This window comes from Notamacropus eugenii, chromosome 6, assembly GCF_028372415.1.
Source record: "Notamacropus eugenii isolate mMacEug1 chromosome 6, mMacEug1.pri_v2, whole genome shotgun sequence".
In the NCBI taxonomy this organism is placed as follows: domain Eukaryota; kingdom Metazoa; phylum Chordata; class Mammalia; order Diprotodontia; family Macropodidae; genus Notamacropus; species Notamacropus eugenii.
The window spans coordinates 23,326,793-23,346,480 of NC_092877.1; the positions used below are offsets into that span (position 1 = coordinate 23,326,793).

General features: G+C 38.7%; 1 protein-coding gene across 5 annotated transcripts in view; it reads left to right on the forward strand.

The window, feature by feature from the left end:
- Positions 1 to 19,688, forward strand: part of KIF18A (kinesin family member 18A) — a 109,765-nt gene that overhangs the window by 46,953 nt on the left and 43,124 nt on the right. For all 5 annotated transcript variants that reach the window (XR_011969275.1, XR_011969276.1, XM_072619280.1 and 2 more), the window contains exons 12-14: positions 234 to 398; positions 9,394 to 9,515; positions 11,540 to 11,775. Coding sequence is in view for 3 of the 5 variants with exons in the window: in XM_072619280.1 (XP_072475381.1) it covers positions 234 to 398; positions 9,394 to 9,515; positions 11,540 to 11,775 (523 nt within the window). In the remaining 2 variants the exon portion in view is untranslated. The remainder of the gene's footprint in view (positions 1 to 233; positions 399 to 9,393; positions 9,516 to 11,539; positions 11,776 to 19,688) is intronic.

Consider the following 19,688-nt stretch of genomic DNA (forward strand, 5'->3'; position numbering starts at 1 on the left):
CCAGCAGTTGTAAAGATTTCAAGGGAGTAATAGCTCTAAATATGAAAGCATAGCCTAACTTAATTGACTGCAAGAGCATCCTACAAAGTGTGTTACTGTACTAACCTTATATAGATCAAAGAGCATTATGGGAGCCTTGGCTTTTGGATTATGAAATTCAAAGAGATCTTTCATTTGGTATAGAACTCGGTATCTTTGTCCCATAATTTCCTAGGAAATATCTTGTATTTCAGGCCACTTGCAAACGAGATCATAGGCTTGCAATGCTCCAAACCCGTCGCTGTCACCTGGGGAAGAAAAGAGAAGAAGAAATGAAGCGATTTCATGAAAATACGAATTGGCTTCATCAGGTTGAGCATGAGATGTGTCTCCTGAGCAAAAATGGCCCTGTTTCAAAGGTACCGAGCACTTATTACATTCAAGTTCACTTCAAAGCTGAGTTCTATGTATTGTGGCCATTTTTAAGCAAATATCTTTCATTCAGTGATTTTCCCAAGCCTTGAACCTATTAAGTTCATTTGCCTTCAATACAGACTAGATCTTCTGACTGACTCATAATCTGATGCTTTGCCTTTTCTGTAGTTTAAAAGATTGTCGTTATCTCTAATTCTTATTAGACTTCAGTAATGAGACCTTTATATAGGTTAATTCCTGTATTAGACTGGGAGTGATCTATTTCAAACTTGATTTTAGGATTAATCGTCTTGTTAATTTTGATCCAGCTCTAAATACTAATTTTTAAAGTAATAAAATATTTATTCTTGATCTTTCTGTTTAATATATAAGAAATGTCTTTCAAAGTCTTTGGCATCTTATGATAGTAAAGTATAAATCTGAGGTTAGAAAAGTCTACCTGAAATGATTAAACAGATTATTTTGAGAAAGGGTAGTTGTGTGTCAGTGTTAGAATTAACAGCTTTTGTTGCGGCTTTATTTCCCTTAGGTAACACTTAATTCCTTTTATGGAAGAACTTTTTTTTTAAAATTTCAGACTCCAGACAATCATGAAATTAGAGCCAGTAGGGATATTAACTGTTCATCTCATCCAACCCTCTCATTTTACTAATGTGGAAGGGCCTACAGGGACTTAAGTGATTTATCCAGGTTAACAGGTTATAAACATCAACCAGGACTCAGAACCAGGTCCTCTGACTCAGTAATTATTTTTTTCTCCATTATACCATTCTCTCCATCATTCAGTGTAGCTAAGAAGTGAGAAGCACCAAAGTTCTTCTTGATGTCTTTTGTGAGACCTGAACCCTCTTGAATCCAACCCTCTGGACTCTCAGGTTTCTAGAACAGCTATGGATCCAAAACTAGCCAGGGAAGAAAGCAAAAAAGTCCTCAGATACCAGGGAATATCAAGGTACCTAGTGATGGATGGGCTGTGATGGAAGGGGAGTGGGCAGGAAAGAAGAGAAAAGGCAAGGAGGGTGGTACCAGGAGTAACAGTAGCAATTAAAACAGCAGCTAGAACAGGGAGGAACACGGGGTAGTAACAGGAATTGTCCTGCAACCAAGAGGGCAGGGGGCAGAGAGGGAAGAGAGGGAGAGGAGAGGACATAGAGAAAGGAGAGAGACAGGAAGATAAAAAGAGGAGGGAGAGACAGAAAGAAGAAGGGGGAAGACAAAGAGGAGAAACAGATAGAAGGAAAGGGGGGGGAGAGGACATAGAAAGTGAGGAGGGGAGAGACAGAGACAGAGAAAGACAGAGTAAGTGAGAGGGGAGAGAACACAAAAACTATATGATTAGTAAATGTGCAAAGGACTATCCTAGGTATTGTTGTTACAAAGGGACTTACATTCCAGCAGCTGACATTATGGTGGCCCAGGTTCTACTTATGGTCTCTAATAAAAGGCAAGAGTCACACGTAAAAAGGATTTTTCCCTGTAAAATAAAATGTCAAACATGCCCAATCTGAAAAGGGAAAGTATAGGGAAAATATTGATCTGAGCTTCCAATCTGAGCCTTCTATTCTTTAACACTATTGACACTCCAAAAAGGCAATCATTGGAATTATTTTTCACGTTGAGCTCTCCAAAGCTGAGGGCATGACCATGTGATTGTGTTCTAAATGACTGGTTTTCCCTGAGAGTACTCAAATGTATACATGTATCCTTCCCTTTATATTAGCAAATATAGAGTGATGATATAGAATAATGGTGGCATTTTAAACTAAAACATGGCATTGTAAGACCAAATGTTGTGGCTTTCTAAGACAGAGAACTCGGTCTTATTCATTGCCTCTCCACTGAACAAATTTATCATTCCAATGAAATTGTTCTGTTCTGGTGATGCCTTCCTCCTGTAGTTATGTCCTGTGCTGTTTTTGAAACAGATGTCTCTGTTTTTAAATAGAAACGTCGACCGTTCTTATAAACACGCTTAAGATTATTACATGTTAATGCTTTAGGTTTCTGTGAAGGGAAGTACCTTTACATCTTGGCCCATCTTCAGTTGTCCTGATCCATATCTGGCCACTGGATCTAGATGGCTCCAGAGGAGAAAGTGAGGCTGGTAACTTAGCACAGCCCTCCTTCACTTAAATCCAGTTCACTTACATGTCATGGCATCACCTCCTTGATGTCATGGTCCTCTTCGACAATGAAGGACAAACAGCAACCTTTGGTGACCATAAAATGTCAACATGGTGGTTGGTGCCTTCCATATGATTATACATCATAACAGGATTCCCAGAAAAGACGTTTAGCTTTAGTGTTGACAGGCTGAGGTTCAGCTCCTTTCTCTGGTGCTCATGACTGGGATGGCCTTAATGCCTCCCAGGGCATCACTTTGTTCCTCCATGACCTGAGGAACTTGGACCAAAAGATTTGTGGTAGCTTTCAGTATACTCAGGAATGAACAAAAGACGATGTTCTGGCTGGTTCTGTTATCAGTTTCTTTTTTTTTACCCTCAATGAAAGATCCTTTCGGAACCCTGTACTTAGTGGAAGGTGGTATAGCTAAGCTGTTCTAGAGTTCACTTAAGACATTAGTGTCAGGAACATTGACTATCTTCCTGTCTTCTACTGTTACTTTACTGATGTTAACTCAGCTCAGAAGTCAGTTAAATGCCAGTGTGGTCGCCCTGGGGACACCAGAGTTTAAACATGACCCATCCCCTGCATCAGAAACATTTCTTCTGATTGGCAAACAAGATAGAAACACAACATGTTCTAAGATAAGTATAATAAAAGGTTGACAGTAAAGTAAGTAAAGTTCAGATTAACTCTCTGCGACCCCATTTGAGGAAGGTTGGAGCCCCAAGAGCTTAAAAGAAGAACTCAAAGATCTCTCTTGTGGAAGAGTTAACATCTAAGGGGACCCTGGAAGAAAGAGAAAATCTGAAAAATTGAAGACAGGATTTCCCCCCAAGTGCAGGGGAAAGAAAGGACAGATGCACCAAAGCAGAAAACAAGGCACATTGAGAGGGATCTGTTGATGGTAAATGAGGTGGCTTGCACATGGAGTACACGTGTGAACCAGGGCAGGGCTCAGCATGTGCTCCATGCTTGCAGGTTATTTCTAGGGTAATCCAAATCCTACGTAATCTGTTGTCAGTCTTTTACTTTTCTGGCCATCATTTCAAAGAATTCCAGTCAACTTAATAATTAAGAATAAGGGAAAGAAGAATTCATTTTAAGTGTTGTGAAAAAAGAAAATGTCTCTCAATGATTGCCTGAAAAGGCAAAAAAAAAAAAACAAAAACCAGTCAGATTTTCAGATTTGAAACAGATTTTTTAAAGACATGCTGAACAAGCTCCAGGAAAATAAAATAGAGTATCTTTTCACTATAATTGGTTTCATGAACTAGGTTTTCTCCTAAAAAGCTTTCTGTACATCAGCTTGAATTTCATATATGGAAACCTTAGAGAAGAAAAACCTATAGGTAATCACTATGAAACTGAACCATTCTTTTCTAAACAACGTCAGCTGAAAAAGCCTACTAGTCTGTTCTTTGTTCTTAAACCAGATAAACAAAAGTTACCACTTTTGCTTCCTGCTTGGAATTGCCTCCTCTATTTCCTTCATTTATTTAATTACTACTTTTGAGGTCTAGCTCAAGTCCTATATTTCTCAAAGGAGAGAACCTTCTTCAAGCTATCCATAGACCTCTGGGGTCATGGTTTCCTTTGGACTTATCCAAGCACTTATTCTACACTAATTGCTAGACTTTCACTGTCTAGCACACAGTGCCTTGTCCATTAAGTTTTTGATTGTCAGTAATGTACCATTCACACAGCCTCAGATGGTAACTTCTTTTTGATGTAGGAAACAAGACGTTGACCTCTCATGGAAGAACCACAGCTTCACCCAGTGATGTACAATGGAACCACTCATGTGTGGGCCTGCTAGGAAAACGGGAAGCAGCCATATTATGAGAGAGTGGATTTGTTCTGTTTGGTTCAGAGGGTAGGGCTCAGAGCAGTGGTTGGAAGATGCAAAAACACAAATAGAAGCCATTTAGCAGGAGATGTTGACAGCAATGTTTTACCTTGGCGTCTCATTGGCTGGGACCAGGGTTTTTCTTTTATCTCATTTTGTGAGGAGGTAGAGGGAAATGATGGAACTGCCTGTAGTCAAAGCTTATGCTCTTGACAGAAAAAATATATAGGTGAGTGGTCACCAAAGAAAAGTATTTGGGACGGGAAGTCAAAGAGAACGGCAACGGGCAGCATAAGAGAAATGATTGGCCTTTCCTTCTAGGTGTAGCGTTATTGATTTGGTTTTTTTCCTAGATAGAGTTGTAAAGGGGATGATGCTATGCCCTGGGAAAACAGGTTTGTATGAAAGGCATGGAAATGGCCCGTAATAACTTTAGTGAACATTAAATCGCAGTGATGATTTGGGGCCATGGCCCATCTGTCAGAGCCCACGGTCAAAGCAGTAAGAAATTAAGATCAGTTTTAACCTTAGTTGAAATCATTTTCAATTTTCTCTGCCTCCCTTCTCTTCCCAAGATGGTGTGCAATCTGATAAAGACTTTACAGATACATTCTTATTAAATATATTTTCGCTTTAGTCACTTTGTAAAGAACAAATAGTAGGAACGAAAAGAAGAAACAAAACCAAACAACACAAGAAAAGAAGAGCAAACTTCAGGCTTTGATCTGAATCAGACTCCTTAGCTCTTTCTCTGGCGGTGGATGAGTTGTTTGGAGTTGTCTTGGATCTTTTCATTGCCGAGAAGAGCTAAGTCTGTCAGAGTGAATCATCAAGCAACTGTGACTATTCCTGTATACAGTGTTCTCCTGGCTCTGCTCACTTCACTCGCATCAGTTTGTATACATCTTTCCACATTTTTCTGAAGTCTGCCTGCTCGTCATTTCTTAGCACAATTGTATTCCATTATATTCGTATAGCACAACTTGTTCAGCCATTCCCCAATGGATGGGGATCCCCTCAATTTCCAATTCTTGGCTGTCACAAAAAGAACCTATGTAAGTATTTTTGTACATGTGGATCCCTTTTCCCATTTTTATGATCTCTTCAGAATACAGCCCTAGAAGTGGTATTGCTGGGTCAAAAGATAGGCATGTTTATATGCACAGTTCCAAATTGTTTTCCAGAATGATTGGATCAGTTCACAACTCCACCAGCAATGCATTGGTGCTCCAATTTTCCCACATCTTCTCCAGCATTTATAATTTTCCTGTTTTGTCATGTTTGCCAATCTAATATGTGTGATGTGGTACCTAAGAGTTGTTTTGATTTGCATTTCTCTAATCAATAGTGATTTAGAGCATTTTTCGTATGATTGTAGATAAATTTAATTTCTTAAATCTGAAAACTGCCTATTCATATCCTTTGACCATTTATCAATTGTAGAATAATTTGTGTTCTTATATATTTGACTCAGTTCTCTATATTGGAATCATTTCTTAGAGTTTAATTAGTACTTTAACAAAAAATCAGTTCCTACTCCTACTATTATAGTGGTCCATAGGCTGTCCCTTGACTTGACAAGGGCCATTGAGATTGGGGGTCAGGGGTGAGAAATGGAGAGGGACAAGAATAGAGGGAAGCTAGGTGACATAGTGAATATGTGTCAGACCTGGAGTCAAGTAGACCTGAGTTCAAATCCAGCCTCAGACACTTTCTAGCTGTAGGACCCCGGGCAAGTCACTTAACTCTGTTTGCCTCAGTCTCCTCTTCTGTAAAATGAACTGGAGAAGGAAATGGCAAACCACTTTAATATCTTTGCCAAGAAAACCCCAGAGAGGATCATGAAGAGTCAGACACAACTAAAAATGACTAAAGAGCAACAAAATAGAATAGAAGCTGAAAAAAATACAGCATTTTAAAAATTCATTGGAAAAGTGGGGTCACTCAGTCTGGAGTGTTGAGTCAATAGGCAGGTTCTCAGAACCTCCAGTGGAGAGTAGGTACATAGGCCAATTAATAGACTCATGAGAAGAGTGAAAGGATTGATACTCTCCCAGTTTCTCAGTTAAACGCATTGCCTACAAACGTGCTCATGTCTAACCTATCCTTAGAAAACTCTCTCTTGATCTTGGCATTCCAACAAGCTATCATCCCATATCTCCCCTGAATTCCACACTGATGCTTCTAGAAAAAGTCCTTTATTCTCCATGCCTTCTCTTCTCAGCTTCTTAGAATCAGCCTTCCAGTCCCATCATTCCACCGAAACTGCTCTGTAAATTTGCTCAGGATTTTTTAACTGCTAAATCTTAACAGACCTTTTTAGTCCATCTTCCACTCCATAAGTCTTTCAGAGCTTTCCCCATGGGCCTTTTCTTCTCACTCTGCATTCTCTCTTAGTGATCCCATCAGTTCCCATCAGATCCCATCAGCCATCATCCATCATCTCTACATATCCAGCCTTAATCTCAGTCCAGATCCATATCACTAACTGCCTGCTAGACATCTCTACCCCAATGTTTCAGCAACATCTTAAGTTCAAAGTGTTAGAAACAGAATTCATAGTCCATCATTTTAAATTCATCCTACCTCCAAAATTCCACATTCAATGAACTGCCTTCTGTGTGAAAGCATCCTAGTCAAGCAGTTGTTGATAAGCTTAGAGCCATCTTTGCATCATCTTTCTCCCTTTCTTTCCCATTTTACCCCAACACTGCCCTAATTCAATCATTCATCAAGTCTTGCCCCATTCTGCCTCCATCAAAACTCCATGAGCATCTCTCCCCTCCTCTCCATTCACGTAGGCTCTGCCCTAGCTAAGGTGATGAATTACATCTCACCTGGAATATTACACTAGACTTCTAGTAGATCTCTACATCTTTTACACAGATGGCAGAAATAAGTTTCCTCAGGTACAGGCCTATTCATATCAGTACTCATCTTTTTGAGATTTCAGTGGCTCTCTGTTGTCTCCAGAGTAATACAAATTCCTCAGGCTGGCATATAAGGCCCTCCACAAATCGGCTCCAGCCAAAAGCTCTGTCAGGTGGTATCATGGGCAGAACACTGGGCTTGGAATGGGAAGACTCGAGTTCAAATCTAGGCTGAGTCACTAGGTAGCTGTGTGATCCTGAGCAAATCATGTAACCTATGCTTTAGTTTCCTCATCTATAAAAATGGGGACAATAAGAGGCTGCCAAGGTTGTTGTGAAGATAAAATGAGACCATGTGGTATGCTTCATATGCTTGAAAGTACTATGTCAATGCTAGCATTGTATTACTGTTTTCATCACTGTTGTTCATAGGCTTGACATCCAAGTCAGTCTAGACTGTTAGCTAGTCTTTAAACTCAGCAGCTCCTTTGCCCTGCCTCCTTCATGCACAGATCATTGTCCATGCCTGTAATGTATTCCATCCTCTTGCTCAACATCCCATGAAATTATGTTGCTTTTGGCCTTGAATTACACAGTGAAATCAATTCTACCAGCTCCCTTATGTGCTTCTACAGAAGAGAACCTTCCATTTAAGTTTTATATAAATTGAGGTTTCATTTGTAATGAGAATATCCACATTGATAAGGTTTAGTTACAGTCCTAACAATGAAAATAATGTTGGGAGATGTAAAAATTAATTCTTTGTCCTCTCTACTCCTTTCCTGCCATTCTCCTTCTTAAGGACAGAACTGGGGAACATTTTGTAGTTTTGTTTGTTTTGTGGATTGTTGTAGCCAAGCAATTCATGACCTAATGTCCAGTTTGCTTTTGAGCCTTTCTGTACTTAACTAGGCCAATCTACAGACAGCAAACATAACAGACTTTTTTTTTAAGGCCTACTTATATAGTGTTTGATCTACTTGAATTTTCTTAAACCGAACTTCATCACTTAGGTATAGTTTCATAATTGATTCTAATGATGACTCAGAGGTAGCATACAGCTCTGTGGAATCATTCAGGTGCACTTCTTGGGGTGTTCCCTTTGCTGATATGAATGACTGCACCTCAACACCTCAGGAAATGGTTTTCATGAATTCCTTGGACCAAAAGTATTTGTCGTCAACCTGATGGTGAAGAATGATCATCATGAACCTTGTCGTTATCTTGTCCTTGTACAACAAATGCCATAGGTCTCTGGTTGGGTAAAACTTCCCCAGGCCTGTATTTCACTGGCATGGCTTTTGAGAACTCATTTTATCCCATAAGCACCATGGCTGTGATTTAATCATATTGTTATTTTATTTTCTTGAAATTGATGTATTTTGTGGGAGAATTCTGATTATTTGGGTAAGATATTAATTGTATTTTCCTACTGGCATAGGGTAATACTCAGGGTAATCTTTGTAATTAGAAGTTACAGGATAGGAGGTTCATTCTGACTTTATATATCAAATAGGATTTTTACGCTGTGCATTTTTTAACTCTTTGCCATGTCATTTTTATATATTTTAACATATTTTTGTTTCCTGTGAAAAATTGTAGTAGAACTTTACTCCCTTTCAGCTTGGAAAGGAAATATCAGTTGTGCTCCTCCCAAAAGTTTTCTAAACAAAGCAAAATTAGAATAAAAACAAGATAGAAACTACCAAATTGTTTTCTTTCCTATCTAAGAGGTATAACTACAGCAGAGAACAGGATGAAGCATCTGACCTTGGGTTCCCTGGGGCTGGTGCCAGTATTACTGTGTGTCTGTGTTGTGTGCACAAAACGTTTGATGCGGGCTGTAGCAGGAGCATGGGGATAACAAGGCCCATCTACCTCATTGCTAACTCACAAATCAGGCAGACACCTTGAGAAAGACCACCTGTGACTGGATCAGTCATGATGGAGGAGCTATTTCATGAGATGGATAATTTGCATAACAATCAATTAACAATATATTTACTAATACTAATTAAAAGATTCTTATTGAAACTGTTCTGTGTGGATGATAACTCTTTTTACTGGTTATCTTACAATTTGACACGCAGCTCCTTTGTACACTTTCATTCCATGTTTGACCCCCTATTTTTCAAGGAGCTCAGTAAAGATATCCACGACTTCCACTTGAAGCTTGAGATAAAAGATTTAAAAACACAAATCAGACACGTGATGAATCTCGCCTCTCTCCAAGAGCAGCAGCACAAACAGACGGAAAAGTAAGTCAGTGATGTTTTAGAAAAGTCTGAAACTCCTCCTGTGTCGTTTAACTTTCTCCTCCTCTTCCGGGATCAGAGGGTGGGAGTTGGAAGGCGTTTTAACAGTCATCCCCATCAGCCCCCTCACTTTGGAGAGGACGAGGCTGAGGCCAGAGACATACAATTGTGTGACCCAGGGCGCGCAAGCCAGCACTGCCCGCCTTTGCTGTGCGCATTCTAATTAACTAATTAAGCATATTCAGAACTGCCTGCCATTAAGAAACCCTATTAGAAGTTAGTATTATAATGTTTTGAAAGATAATATTTTTGCTTTCTAATGTCACTTAGGATCATGAAACTCATTATTCCAAAAGGAACTTGACATGATAACTTAGTGATTACCACTCAGAACATCCTTTATTTACTTTTCTCTTCGAACAGCTCTTCAGCTCTGCCATGAGAGTGCCTCCTCCATTTTTCTGCTTCTTCTGCTGGCTCAGGAGCAGTTTATTTATCAGGGTACTCCCACAGAGCACTGCAGTTTTCATTAGCAGTTCTGCTTTTTTAAGAGCTTTTCCTCTTCTGTGCAGAAGAGTGGCCCATTAAGACCACATCCTCCTCTAGCTCCCTGGATGTTTCTTCTGTGGCTTTTCCCCCAGAGTTGTTTTCATCCCTAAGATGAGCAGGATATTCGATCCCTTCTCAGACCCCCAGTACTGTCCTGCCTTCTTTTGCTCACACTATTCTCTCCTGGATTACCCTCCCTCCTTACCTTCTCTCCTCTGCCTAAGCCGTCATGATCACCATGGATCCTGCCTTCATCTTCCCCAAAACCTCAGCGGAGCATCACGGCAGGCAGCGATCTCCCCCAATAAACTCCTTTGCAGTCGTTGGCTGTAGTCATTCAGCTTTTGACATGTCCTGACTGAATTGCTTTTTCCATATTTATCGTTCACATTTCTATCTGCTTCCCCAGTGAGTCTCCATTGCTTGAAGTCTACATCGCTGCTACTAAATGGCAGTAGCCATGTCTTAAGCTCTGCATGTCCCTGCCGTGCTGGGCACAGTTCTTTCACATACTAGCTGCTCATTGCATCTGTCTTGACTTGGTTTAATTTTGAAAACATTTACATATAATTTTTGTTTGTCTTTCCATTTTTACTAAATATAACATGCTACACTAAAATATTGCATAATAATTTTAAAATGCATTTTAAAAAATAATTCGAATCAACAACTAAGCATAAGAGTTTAATTGTCCAAGACAATTAAAAGTTTAATTAATGTAATTAAAATTTAGTAAGAAACGAATTCAAGACATGAGAATTATTCTTAGCCCTTAAACATTCTTAAATAAATAACAAAATGACAAATAATATTATACATATATGTGTATACCTTTACATAAGTATATGTATGATATATGAAGAAATAAGTAAAATGATAAAGTTCTTAAGCATTCAGTTCCATTCAACTCATATAAAGAAGTGTGTAATTCATTCCTTTCAAATTTCATATATCTAAGGATCCTGGGTATCTTCATTTTGTCAAATCATCATTTGAATCCACTGTTGCTCATTTTAAGAACATCAGTAATACTTAATGTTGTACATACTGATTTATCATTTATGAGCCCTTCCACATATGTTATCTCATTTAACACTATGACATGGGCAGTACAAGTATTTTTACCTGGGGAAAGGTAAAATGGGGAATAAGGATATAAATGGGGAAAGGATGACCCAGAGAAGCAGTTTCTTAGCCAAAGTTACACCACTTTTGTGGAATAGAAGCAAATTTCGCAACCTTATAAAACCCCTCACTATCTTACATATCTGTTGTTATGATTCGTTATGTTATTATGTTGTTTTAGTCATGAAAATGCAGAAATATTTGATTGCCTTTATAATTTGTTCCAAAATAAAATATCATAGTAGTTTTCTGTTTTAACAAGTCTCCCTCATACTTTGGGTGAAATTGGTGGTTGTGATTGGCATGTTCCTTAGGATTTAATTATAAGTTATATTTTCCCTTGTTTGTTGTAGTCTGCTGAATGCTTTGCTCCCAGTCCTAAGAAAGCAGCATGGGGCATTAAAAGAAGCTGGGCTAGCAAGTTCTCATTTTGAATCCGACTTTAAGGAAATTGAACATTTAGTGGAGAGAAAGAAGACGGTAGTTTGGGCAGACCAAACTCTTGGAGACCCAAAGCAAGCTGACCTGCCAGAGATTACGACCCTCATGACCTTTCCAGAGCTAGAGTCAATCCAGTCCATTCCAAGCTGTAAGTAGACTTGGCTTTTCTGTTAAGAATAGTGTCATTGTTGATATTTAACTTTGCCTGTATGTTGTTAAATTTCTAATGGACTAGGATTGTTCCATAAAGGCTAAAGGGGAAAACAGTTTACAGTTTGTAGACATACGGCCTGTGTTCAGCACTCTGCAGGATGGAAGTGTTCTGCGTGAGTGAATTTCTGAAATTAAAAGGTTTTTTCCTTTAAGCAGTAACTTTTTAAATATCTTTAGACCATTTTATGTGTTTATATATATATGTATATAATGTGTTTCTATATATAGTGTGTTTCTACATATAATATATGCATGCATGCATACACATATATTCATATACATATGTATATAATGTGTTTCCTTGACTTCTTAAATAGTGTATATACCAAAGAGAATTTAGCCCTTTCTTGATGACTCAACTTCATCATTAAACATTCTTTCAATCTCACTGTAATCCAGTCATGGCCCCGACACCTGCTCAGAAAGAAGGAGCATGCTATTTCCCCTCTCTCAGAGGCCCTGTACTGCTGTGATTTGGGGGATGTCTTATATTAGTCACTTATCATCTTTTAATCTTTTTCTCCTTGTTGTCACTTCCGTTGTGTTTTGCTTTGTGTTAATTTTCCATTGCTAGCATAAGGTCCTAGAAAACAGGCACTGTCTCTCATAACTTGCTTTGTAAGACCAGGTCCTAACAGTTAATTCATGATGATTAATTACTGATACCTCTGTTTCTCTATTACCTGCATTTCTGAATATATCCCTGAGCCTTTCTTTGTAACAAAGAGTAAAAAAAATGGGATAAAAATATTTACATAAAACTAACCAACTTGTTAACTATTTTTGACAATGTCTGTGATATAGCACATGCAGAGGCCTCTTAACTCTTCTCAAGGGAGAACACGGAGAACTTGGGACATGTCAGGGTTCTTTTTTCTTCTTTCCATTTATGTTGTTGTAGTAATCATGTACTCTGTTTCTCCGACTGCTCGCTTTCTTCTGAATCAGTGCCGATCAATCTTCTCATACTTCTCAGAATTCATATTGGCAGTCTGTTATGTTGCAGTATATCCCATTTGGTAGATTCATGAACCAAAATATCTTTCACCATTCTCCAGTCAATGGACAGCTATTTTTTTCTACTTCTTTGCTGCTACAAAATAGGCTGCTGTGAATATTTTGATACAGATATGAATTTTCTTTCTATCCCTGACCTCCTTGGGTCATGTGTCCAGCAGGAAGACCTCTAGTGAATAGATATGAACATTGTCATATTTTTAAATATAATTCAAAGTAGTTTTCAAAATTTCACCAACCTGCACTTGATTTGTCTGTATATCTACAGTTCCCTCTATCACTGGCTATTCTCATCTTGTGTTTTCTTGGCCAATATGCTGAGCAGGAGGTAAAGTTGTTTTGATTTGCATTTCTGTTGTTTTCAGTGATTCAGGGCCATCTTTCATATGGTTGTGGAGCAATCCACAGTTCTTTTGAGAGCTCCTGGAGTACTTATCCATTGGGGATTGACTTTTGGTCTTTTATTTATATTAATTCCAGTCATAGAATGGCTATGAAGTCATCAGATAATTTATGGAAAAATTATTCTCATTTACTATTTTCCCTTTTTACAATAGCTGCACTGATTCCATTAGTACAGACCTTTTCAGTGTCATACAAATGAAATTATTTATCTCATATTTTGTGACTCCTGTCACTTCTTGTAGCTTTCATTGTTTGTGCTTCTCATAGGATCCTTCTCTGCTGACACTCTGCTGTATTGCTTTTCTCCCGACTGGTCATCAGATAACAAAATTTGTTCAAATTATGTTTGAAATAAAAGTAGACCATGAATAAGAATACGTGGACCTTTCCTTATAAATAAGGTGCCCAAGCTTTAGTGTCTGGACTTTATGGTGTCCCTTTCTTCTGCTCATTGGCCTTTAGGAGGGAACCTTTGCAGATAGGTGAGGTCTTTCATGTGTGTGTATTCGTATTCGCTTCTCTGGACTGTAACCTCATGGAAGGTCATAGACTATCATTTCACCATATTATTGAAAGTCAGTTTGCGAGATTGCACTGTGTGTCTAGTGGAAGCATGAGTTCACATCTGAGTATTGCTACTCACTATTTAGAGCAAATCACTTAACATTCCTGGGCATTAATTTCCTTATTTGTAAATTGATGTACAAATGTATGAGATGACTTCTTGGATCTTTCAGCTGTAAAAATTTTGTCTTTTTGATCTTTTTTTTTAGGGAATATATCTAGAGAACAGGTCAGAGTGAACAAAATGCTTTCTTTTCTTTAGCATCATACTCTGACCATGAGATAGTATGGCATAAATGGTCATGATCCCTTACAGTAGATGGCTGACCTCTGTTTGAGCCTGAAGAGCTCATTTGACTTCTCAGTACTCTAGGTGATTCTCTTTACAAAGGTCAGAGAGAGCTCTGTCCTGTCCTGCTAAAGGAGTTTCCTCATCCTGTAAGTTCTCTATAATAGGGAAGTCACAGGTGTCCAAATCCTGTCCCCATTCCTGTCTAACTTAACTATCAGTCATAAACTACTTCAACAGATAGTAATTGTTTTCCTACTATTTAAAAAGATAAAAATTTCTGTGGTCATCTATTCTAATGCTCTTTTTTTTTTTTTAAAGGAAGCCCAGAGATGTTGTGACTTCTCTAAAATCCTAAAGATGTGAAACTGTTTCAAATGCATTTTGTCCTAGAACAGAGTACAGAACTATCCCTTGTTGACTATTTGCGAAACTTCTTTTATTATCACTTATGATCATGTTAGCTTGTGCTGCTACTACAGGGCACTTCTAACTCATGTTTGTAATTCACTAAAACTCTCATGCTGTTCACATGAATTACCGCCAAATCTTTCCCATATTGTGCAATTGATATTTTTAACTCTCGTAAGAAGACTTTAGTGTCCTTATGTATTATTGCTCATTACAGTATCCTTTATAAGTTAAATTTATTAATCAAGTATTTTCTGAATCCCTACTAGGAGTATGTCTGTCTGTTGTTTCTTTCTAGATTTTCAGAACCTATTTGGCTCCTTTTAACCTAGTTTATCACCAAAGTTCCTAATGTTAACAATAGAATTCTCCATTATTGATCTAAACAGTAGCCGGATAGCCACTTTTCCTTGGGATGGATTTGTGAGTAGTTTTTAACACAGTCACAACATGTAGAATAAACTTTTATTTTTAAATTTAACAAGCCTACCATACTTTTAATCAATAATGCAAATACATATGTGTACGTTTACATGCATATTTACATAAATGTGTGTGCATTTTAAGTCAGATAGCAATTTATAAGTACTCCATGTTGACAAGACATTCTCTGGTTTTCTGGATGAGATACAATTTAGTGGTTTCTAAAAGGAGTCACCAAAGTCCCATAATATACTTATTGACTTCTTCTTCTATTTTAGGTATTCTGAAATTATCTGGCAAAATCATTTTTAACCAATGAATAATATATGTTCACTATGGAGCAAATCTAGTTGCTGCCAGTTCTTATTTCAGCTGTGAAAAGAATCATTCATTTGTAAGGCTTAACCTGTACCTACACCCTTGGGTTCAGTGCATCTTTAACAAGATTATTCAGGTTCATTTTTAATAGCTTTTACTTTTTTAAAATATTTATTTATTTATTTTTAGTTTTCAGCATTCATTTCCACAGAATTGAGTTCCAAATTTTCTCCCCATCTCTCCCCTCCCCTCACCCAAAATGCTGTGCATTCTGATTACCTCTTCCCCCAATCTGCCCTCCCTTCTATCATACCCCTACCTTCCCTTATCCTCATCTTCTCTTTTTTCTTGTAGGGCAAGATAGATTTCTATACCCCATTGCCTGTATTTCGTATTTCCAGTTTGCATGCAAAAACAATTCTCAACATTTGTTCCCAAAACTTTGAGTTCCAAGTTCTCTCCCTTCCTCCCTCCCCACTCATTCCCACTGAGAAGGCAAGTAATGCAGTATAGCCTATATATGTGTAGTTTTGCAAAAGACTTCCATAATAGTTGTGTTGTGTAAGACTAACTATATTTCCCTTAATCCTACCCTACCCCCCATTTCTTCTATTCTCTCTTTTGACCTTGTCCCTCCCCAAAAGTATTCTAATTACTCCCTCCTCCCATTTGCTGTCCCTTTTATCATCCCCCACACCTCACTTATCCCCTTCTCCCCTACTTTCCTGTAGTGTAAGATAGATTTTCATACCAAATTGAGTGTGCATATTGTTTCCTCCTTAAGCCAAATGTGATGAGAGTAAGCTTCACTTTTTCCCTCTCACCTCCCCCCTTTTCCCCTCTATTGAAAAAGCTTTTCCTTGCCTCTTTCATGAGAGATAATTTGCCCCATTCCATTTCTCCCTTTCTCCTCCCAATATATTCCTCTCTCACCCCTTAATTTTATTTTTTTAGATATCATTCCTTCCTATTCAACTTACCCTGTGTGTGTGTGTGTGTGTGTGTGTGTGTGTGTGTGTGTGTGTGTGTAATCCCTCCAACCACCCAAATACTGAGAAAATTTCAAGTTACAAATATTACCTTTCCATATAGGAATGTAAAGAGTCAGTTTTGGTAAGTCCCTTATGATATCTCTTTCCTGTTTACCTTTTCATGCTTCTCTTGATTCTTGTGTTTGAAAGTCAGATCTTCTATTTAGCTCTGGTCTTTTCATCAAGAATGCTTGAAAGTCCTCTATTTTGTTGAATGACCAATTTTTCACCTGAAGTATTATACTCAGTTTTGCTGGGTGGGTGATACTTGGTTTTAATCCTAGTTCCTTTGGCTTCTGGAATATCATATTCCAGGCCCTTCAGTCCCTTAATGTAGAAGCTGCTAGACCTTGTGTTATCCTGATTGTATTTCCACAATACTTGAGTTGTTTCTTTCTAGCTGCTTGCAGTATTTTCTCCTTGACCTGGGAACTCTGGAATTTGGCTACAATATTTCTAGGAGAGTTTCTCTTTTCAGATCTCTTTCGGGAGGTGATCGGTGGATTCTTTCAATATTTATTTTACCCTCTGGTTCTAGAATATCAGGGCAGTTTTTCTTAATAATTTCATGAAAGATGATGTGTAGGCTCTTTTTTTGATCATGACTTTCAGGTAGTTCCATCATTTTAAAATTGTCTCTCCTGAATCTATTTTCCAGGTCAGTTTTTCTAATGAGATATTTCACATTGTCTTCTATTTTTACATTCTTTTGGTTTGGTTTTGTAATTTCTTGGTTTCTCATGAAGTCATTAGCTTCCATCTGCTCCATTCTAATTTTTAAAGAACTATTCTTCAGTGATCTTTTGAACCTCCTTTTCCATTTGGCTAATTCTGCTTTTTAAAGCATTCTTCTCATTGGCTTTTTGGACCTTTTTCGCCAATTGAGTTAGCCTATTTTTAAAGGTATTATTTTCTTCAGCATTGTTTTGGATCTCCTTTAGCAAGGTGTTGCCTCACTTTTCATGATTTTCTTGCATCGCTTTCATTTCTCTTCCCAATTTTTTCTCCATCTCTCTTTCTTGACTTTCAAAATCCTTTTTGAGCTCTTCCGTAGCCTGAGACCATTGTGTATTTATTTTGGAGATTTTGGATTCAGAAGCCTTGACTTTGATATCTTCCTCTAATGGTATGCATTATTCTTCCTTATCCAAAAGGATAGAAGAAAATACCTGTTCACCAAGAAAGTAGCCTTCTATTGTCTTTTTTTTTTTCTTTTTTGAGCATTTTCCCAGCCAATTATTTGACTTTTGAATCCTTTATCAAGAGGACGGTATACTCTGGGGACTTGTAAGTTCTCAGTTCCTCCAAGGTGGTACAATCAAGGGAGAGAAGTTTACTCCTCTCCTGACCTGGGGTCTTGGCTGTGAGCAACCACAAGCAGTTTTCTGCCCAGGATCTGCGAGTACAATTCCATCTCCACAACCGCCCCCAGCTCCACCATGCCAGCACTCTTCCTCAACTCAGGGCTGCCACTCAGGACTGAGATCCAGGTCAACTGTTCAGTTCCTCTAGGGGCTTAGGCTAAGGACTCCAAAAATGACCACTGCTGCTGCAATGATTGCTCCTGGCAGGGCCAGACCCCATTTCCTTCTCATGCAGGTGAAAAGAGCTTTCTCACTGACCTTTGAAGCTGTCTTTGGTGTTTGTGGGTTGAAGTTTGGTGTTTGGTGTTTCTGGCAATAGCAGCTGGTGCTGGGGATTCTGTCCCCTGAAACCTGTTCCAATCCTGTCCCTGCCACATCAAGCCCAGAGCCGGGCTGCACTCTGTTCCTTACCTGGTGCCGTAGACCTTTCCTGTCGCCCTTCGTGTCTTGGGTTGGAAATCTCTTTCACTCTGTTGTTTTGTGACTTCTGCTGCTCTAGAATTTTAGAGTCATTTTTTGCAGGTATTTTATGGGTTATGGAGGGGAGCTTTTACAGGTCTGTCCTTTTCTACCATCTTGGCTCCACCCGACCTTTTAATAGCTTTTTCAAGGGGCAAAGTCATTAACAGGATTTGTTATTCATGATATTTGGATTATTTGACTATTTTGAAAGTAGTATGAATAGGCACATCCCAGAAAAGTATTTCCTTTGCCTTTTCTTCCACTTGGCCCAAACTTCCTCATCAGATATTATTTCTTTATGCACAGTTCATGTTACATAAGTGTTATAAATGACTTGATTTAGTGGAAAGAGCCCCAGATTCTGAGACAGTGACTTGCCTTCTGCCTATTCTTCCTGACTCTGGGACCTTGCTTCAGTAAATCCCTAAATCCTCCCTGCTTCACTTTCTTTATCTGTAGTATAGTCATGTAAAGACCTTTATTAGCCTTAAAGCACCATGGAACGCCATTCATCTCCAGGATCATGTTTCTCACTCCAAATGGTGAACCTTAGAGCCACCACCACCTCCTCCCCACAACCCTATTTAAATAGAGCTACAATTATTCTGCAGCACGTTTTTGGTTATACTGTGCTCTAGAGGAGGAGCTCATGACCCTTTTTGTTCCTTGGACTCCTTTGGCACCCTGATGTTACTTCTGGACCCTTCTCAGAAAAATAATAAAATCATTTACATAGGACTACAAAGGAAACCAATCATAACAAAATACCATTATCAAAATAACTTTTTTTTTTAAAAAGATTTCAGAGCCCAAGGGAAGTATCTCTGCTAAGAGGTAAAAAGTGTTTTCAGGCTGTTTTTTTCCTCTGCGTCAACAGTTGATTGCCAAGTGTCCTGTGTCCTCTTTCCACATGTCTGATATCCATCCCTAGGCTAGGCTGTCTTTGCCTCTCAGCCAGGCCATGGTGGAGGGCTTCTAGTTGGTTTCCTTCATTAAGTCTCTCCTACCTCCATCTCTCAGAACTCACAGAGTGAGGGTTTGACCATGTCACTTTCCAGCTCAGTAAACTCCCACAGTTCCCTATTCACTCAGAGATCAAAGTCAAACTTCTTTATTTGGTCCTTACAGTCTTTCACAGCCGGACTCCTGCACACCTTTCCAGACTTACTGTATATGAACTATTATTATGTTCTCCCATATATCTAAACTAGTTTTCTTCTTCCTCACATATATCCATTCCATCTGCCGTCTCTGAACATTGGTACAAGCCATCATCCCTCCGTGCTTGAAATGCTCTCCTTTCTTGCCCCACCTCTTAGGTGTCCCCTCTTATGTTAGGCCTTTCCTAATAGCCCTAGTTGCCAATCCCTTCCTCCTCCTCCACCACCACCACCACCAACATCTTGTAATTGTTTTCTCTCTACCTTCATGTACCTATTGTCTCCCGTGAAGGAATGTGGGCTCCTTAAGGGCCAGGGCTGTTTCATTTTTGTTTTTGTACCCCAGCACAGAGCTCAGTGCCTGACACAAAATACGCTTAATGAAAACACTAGTTTACTGATTG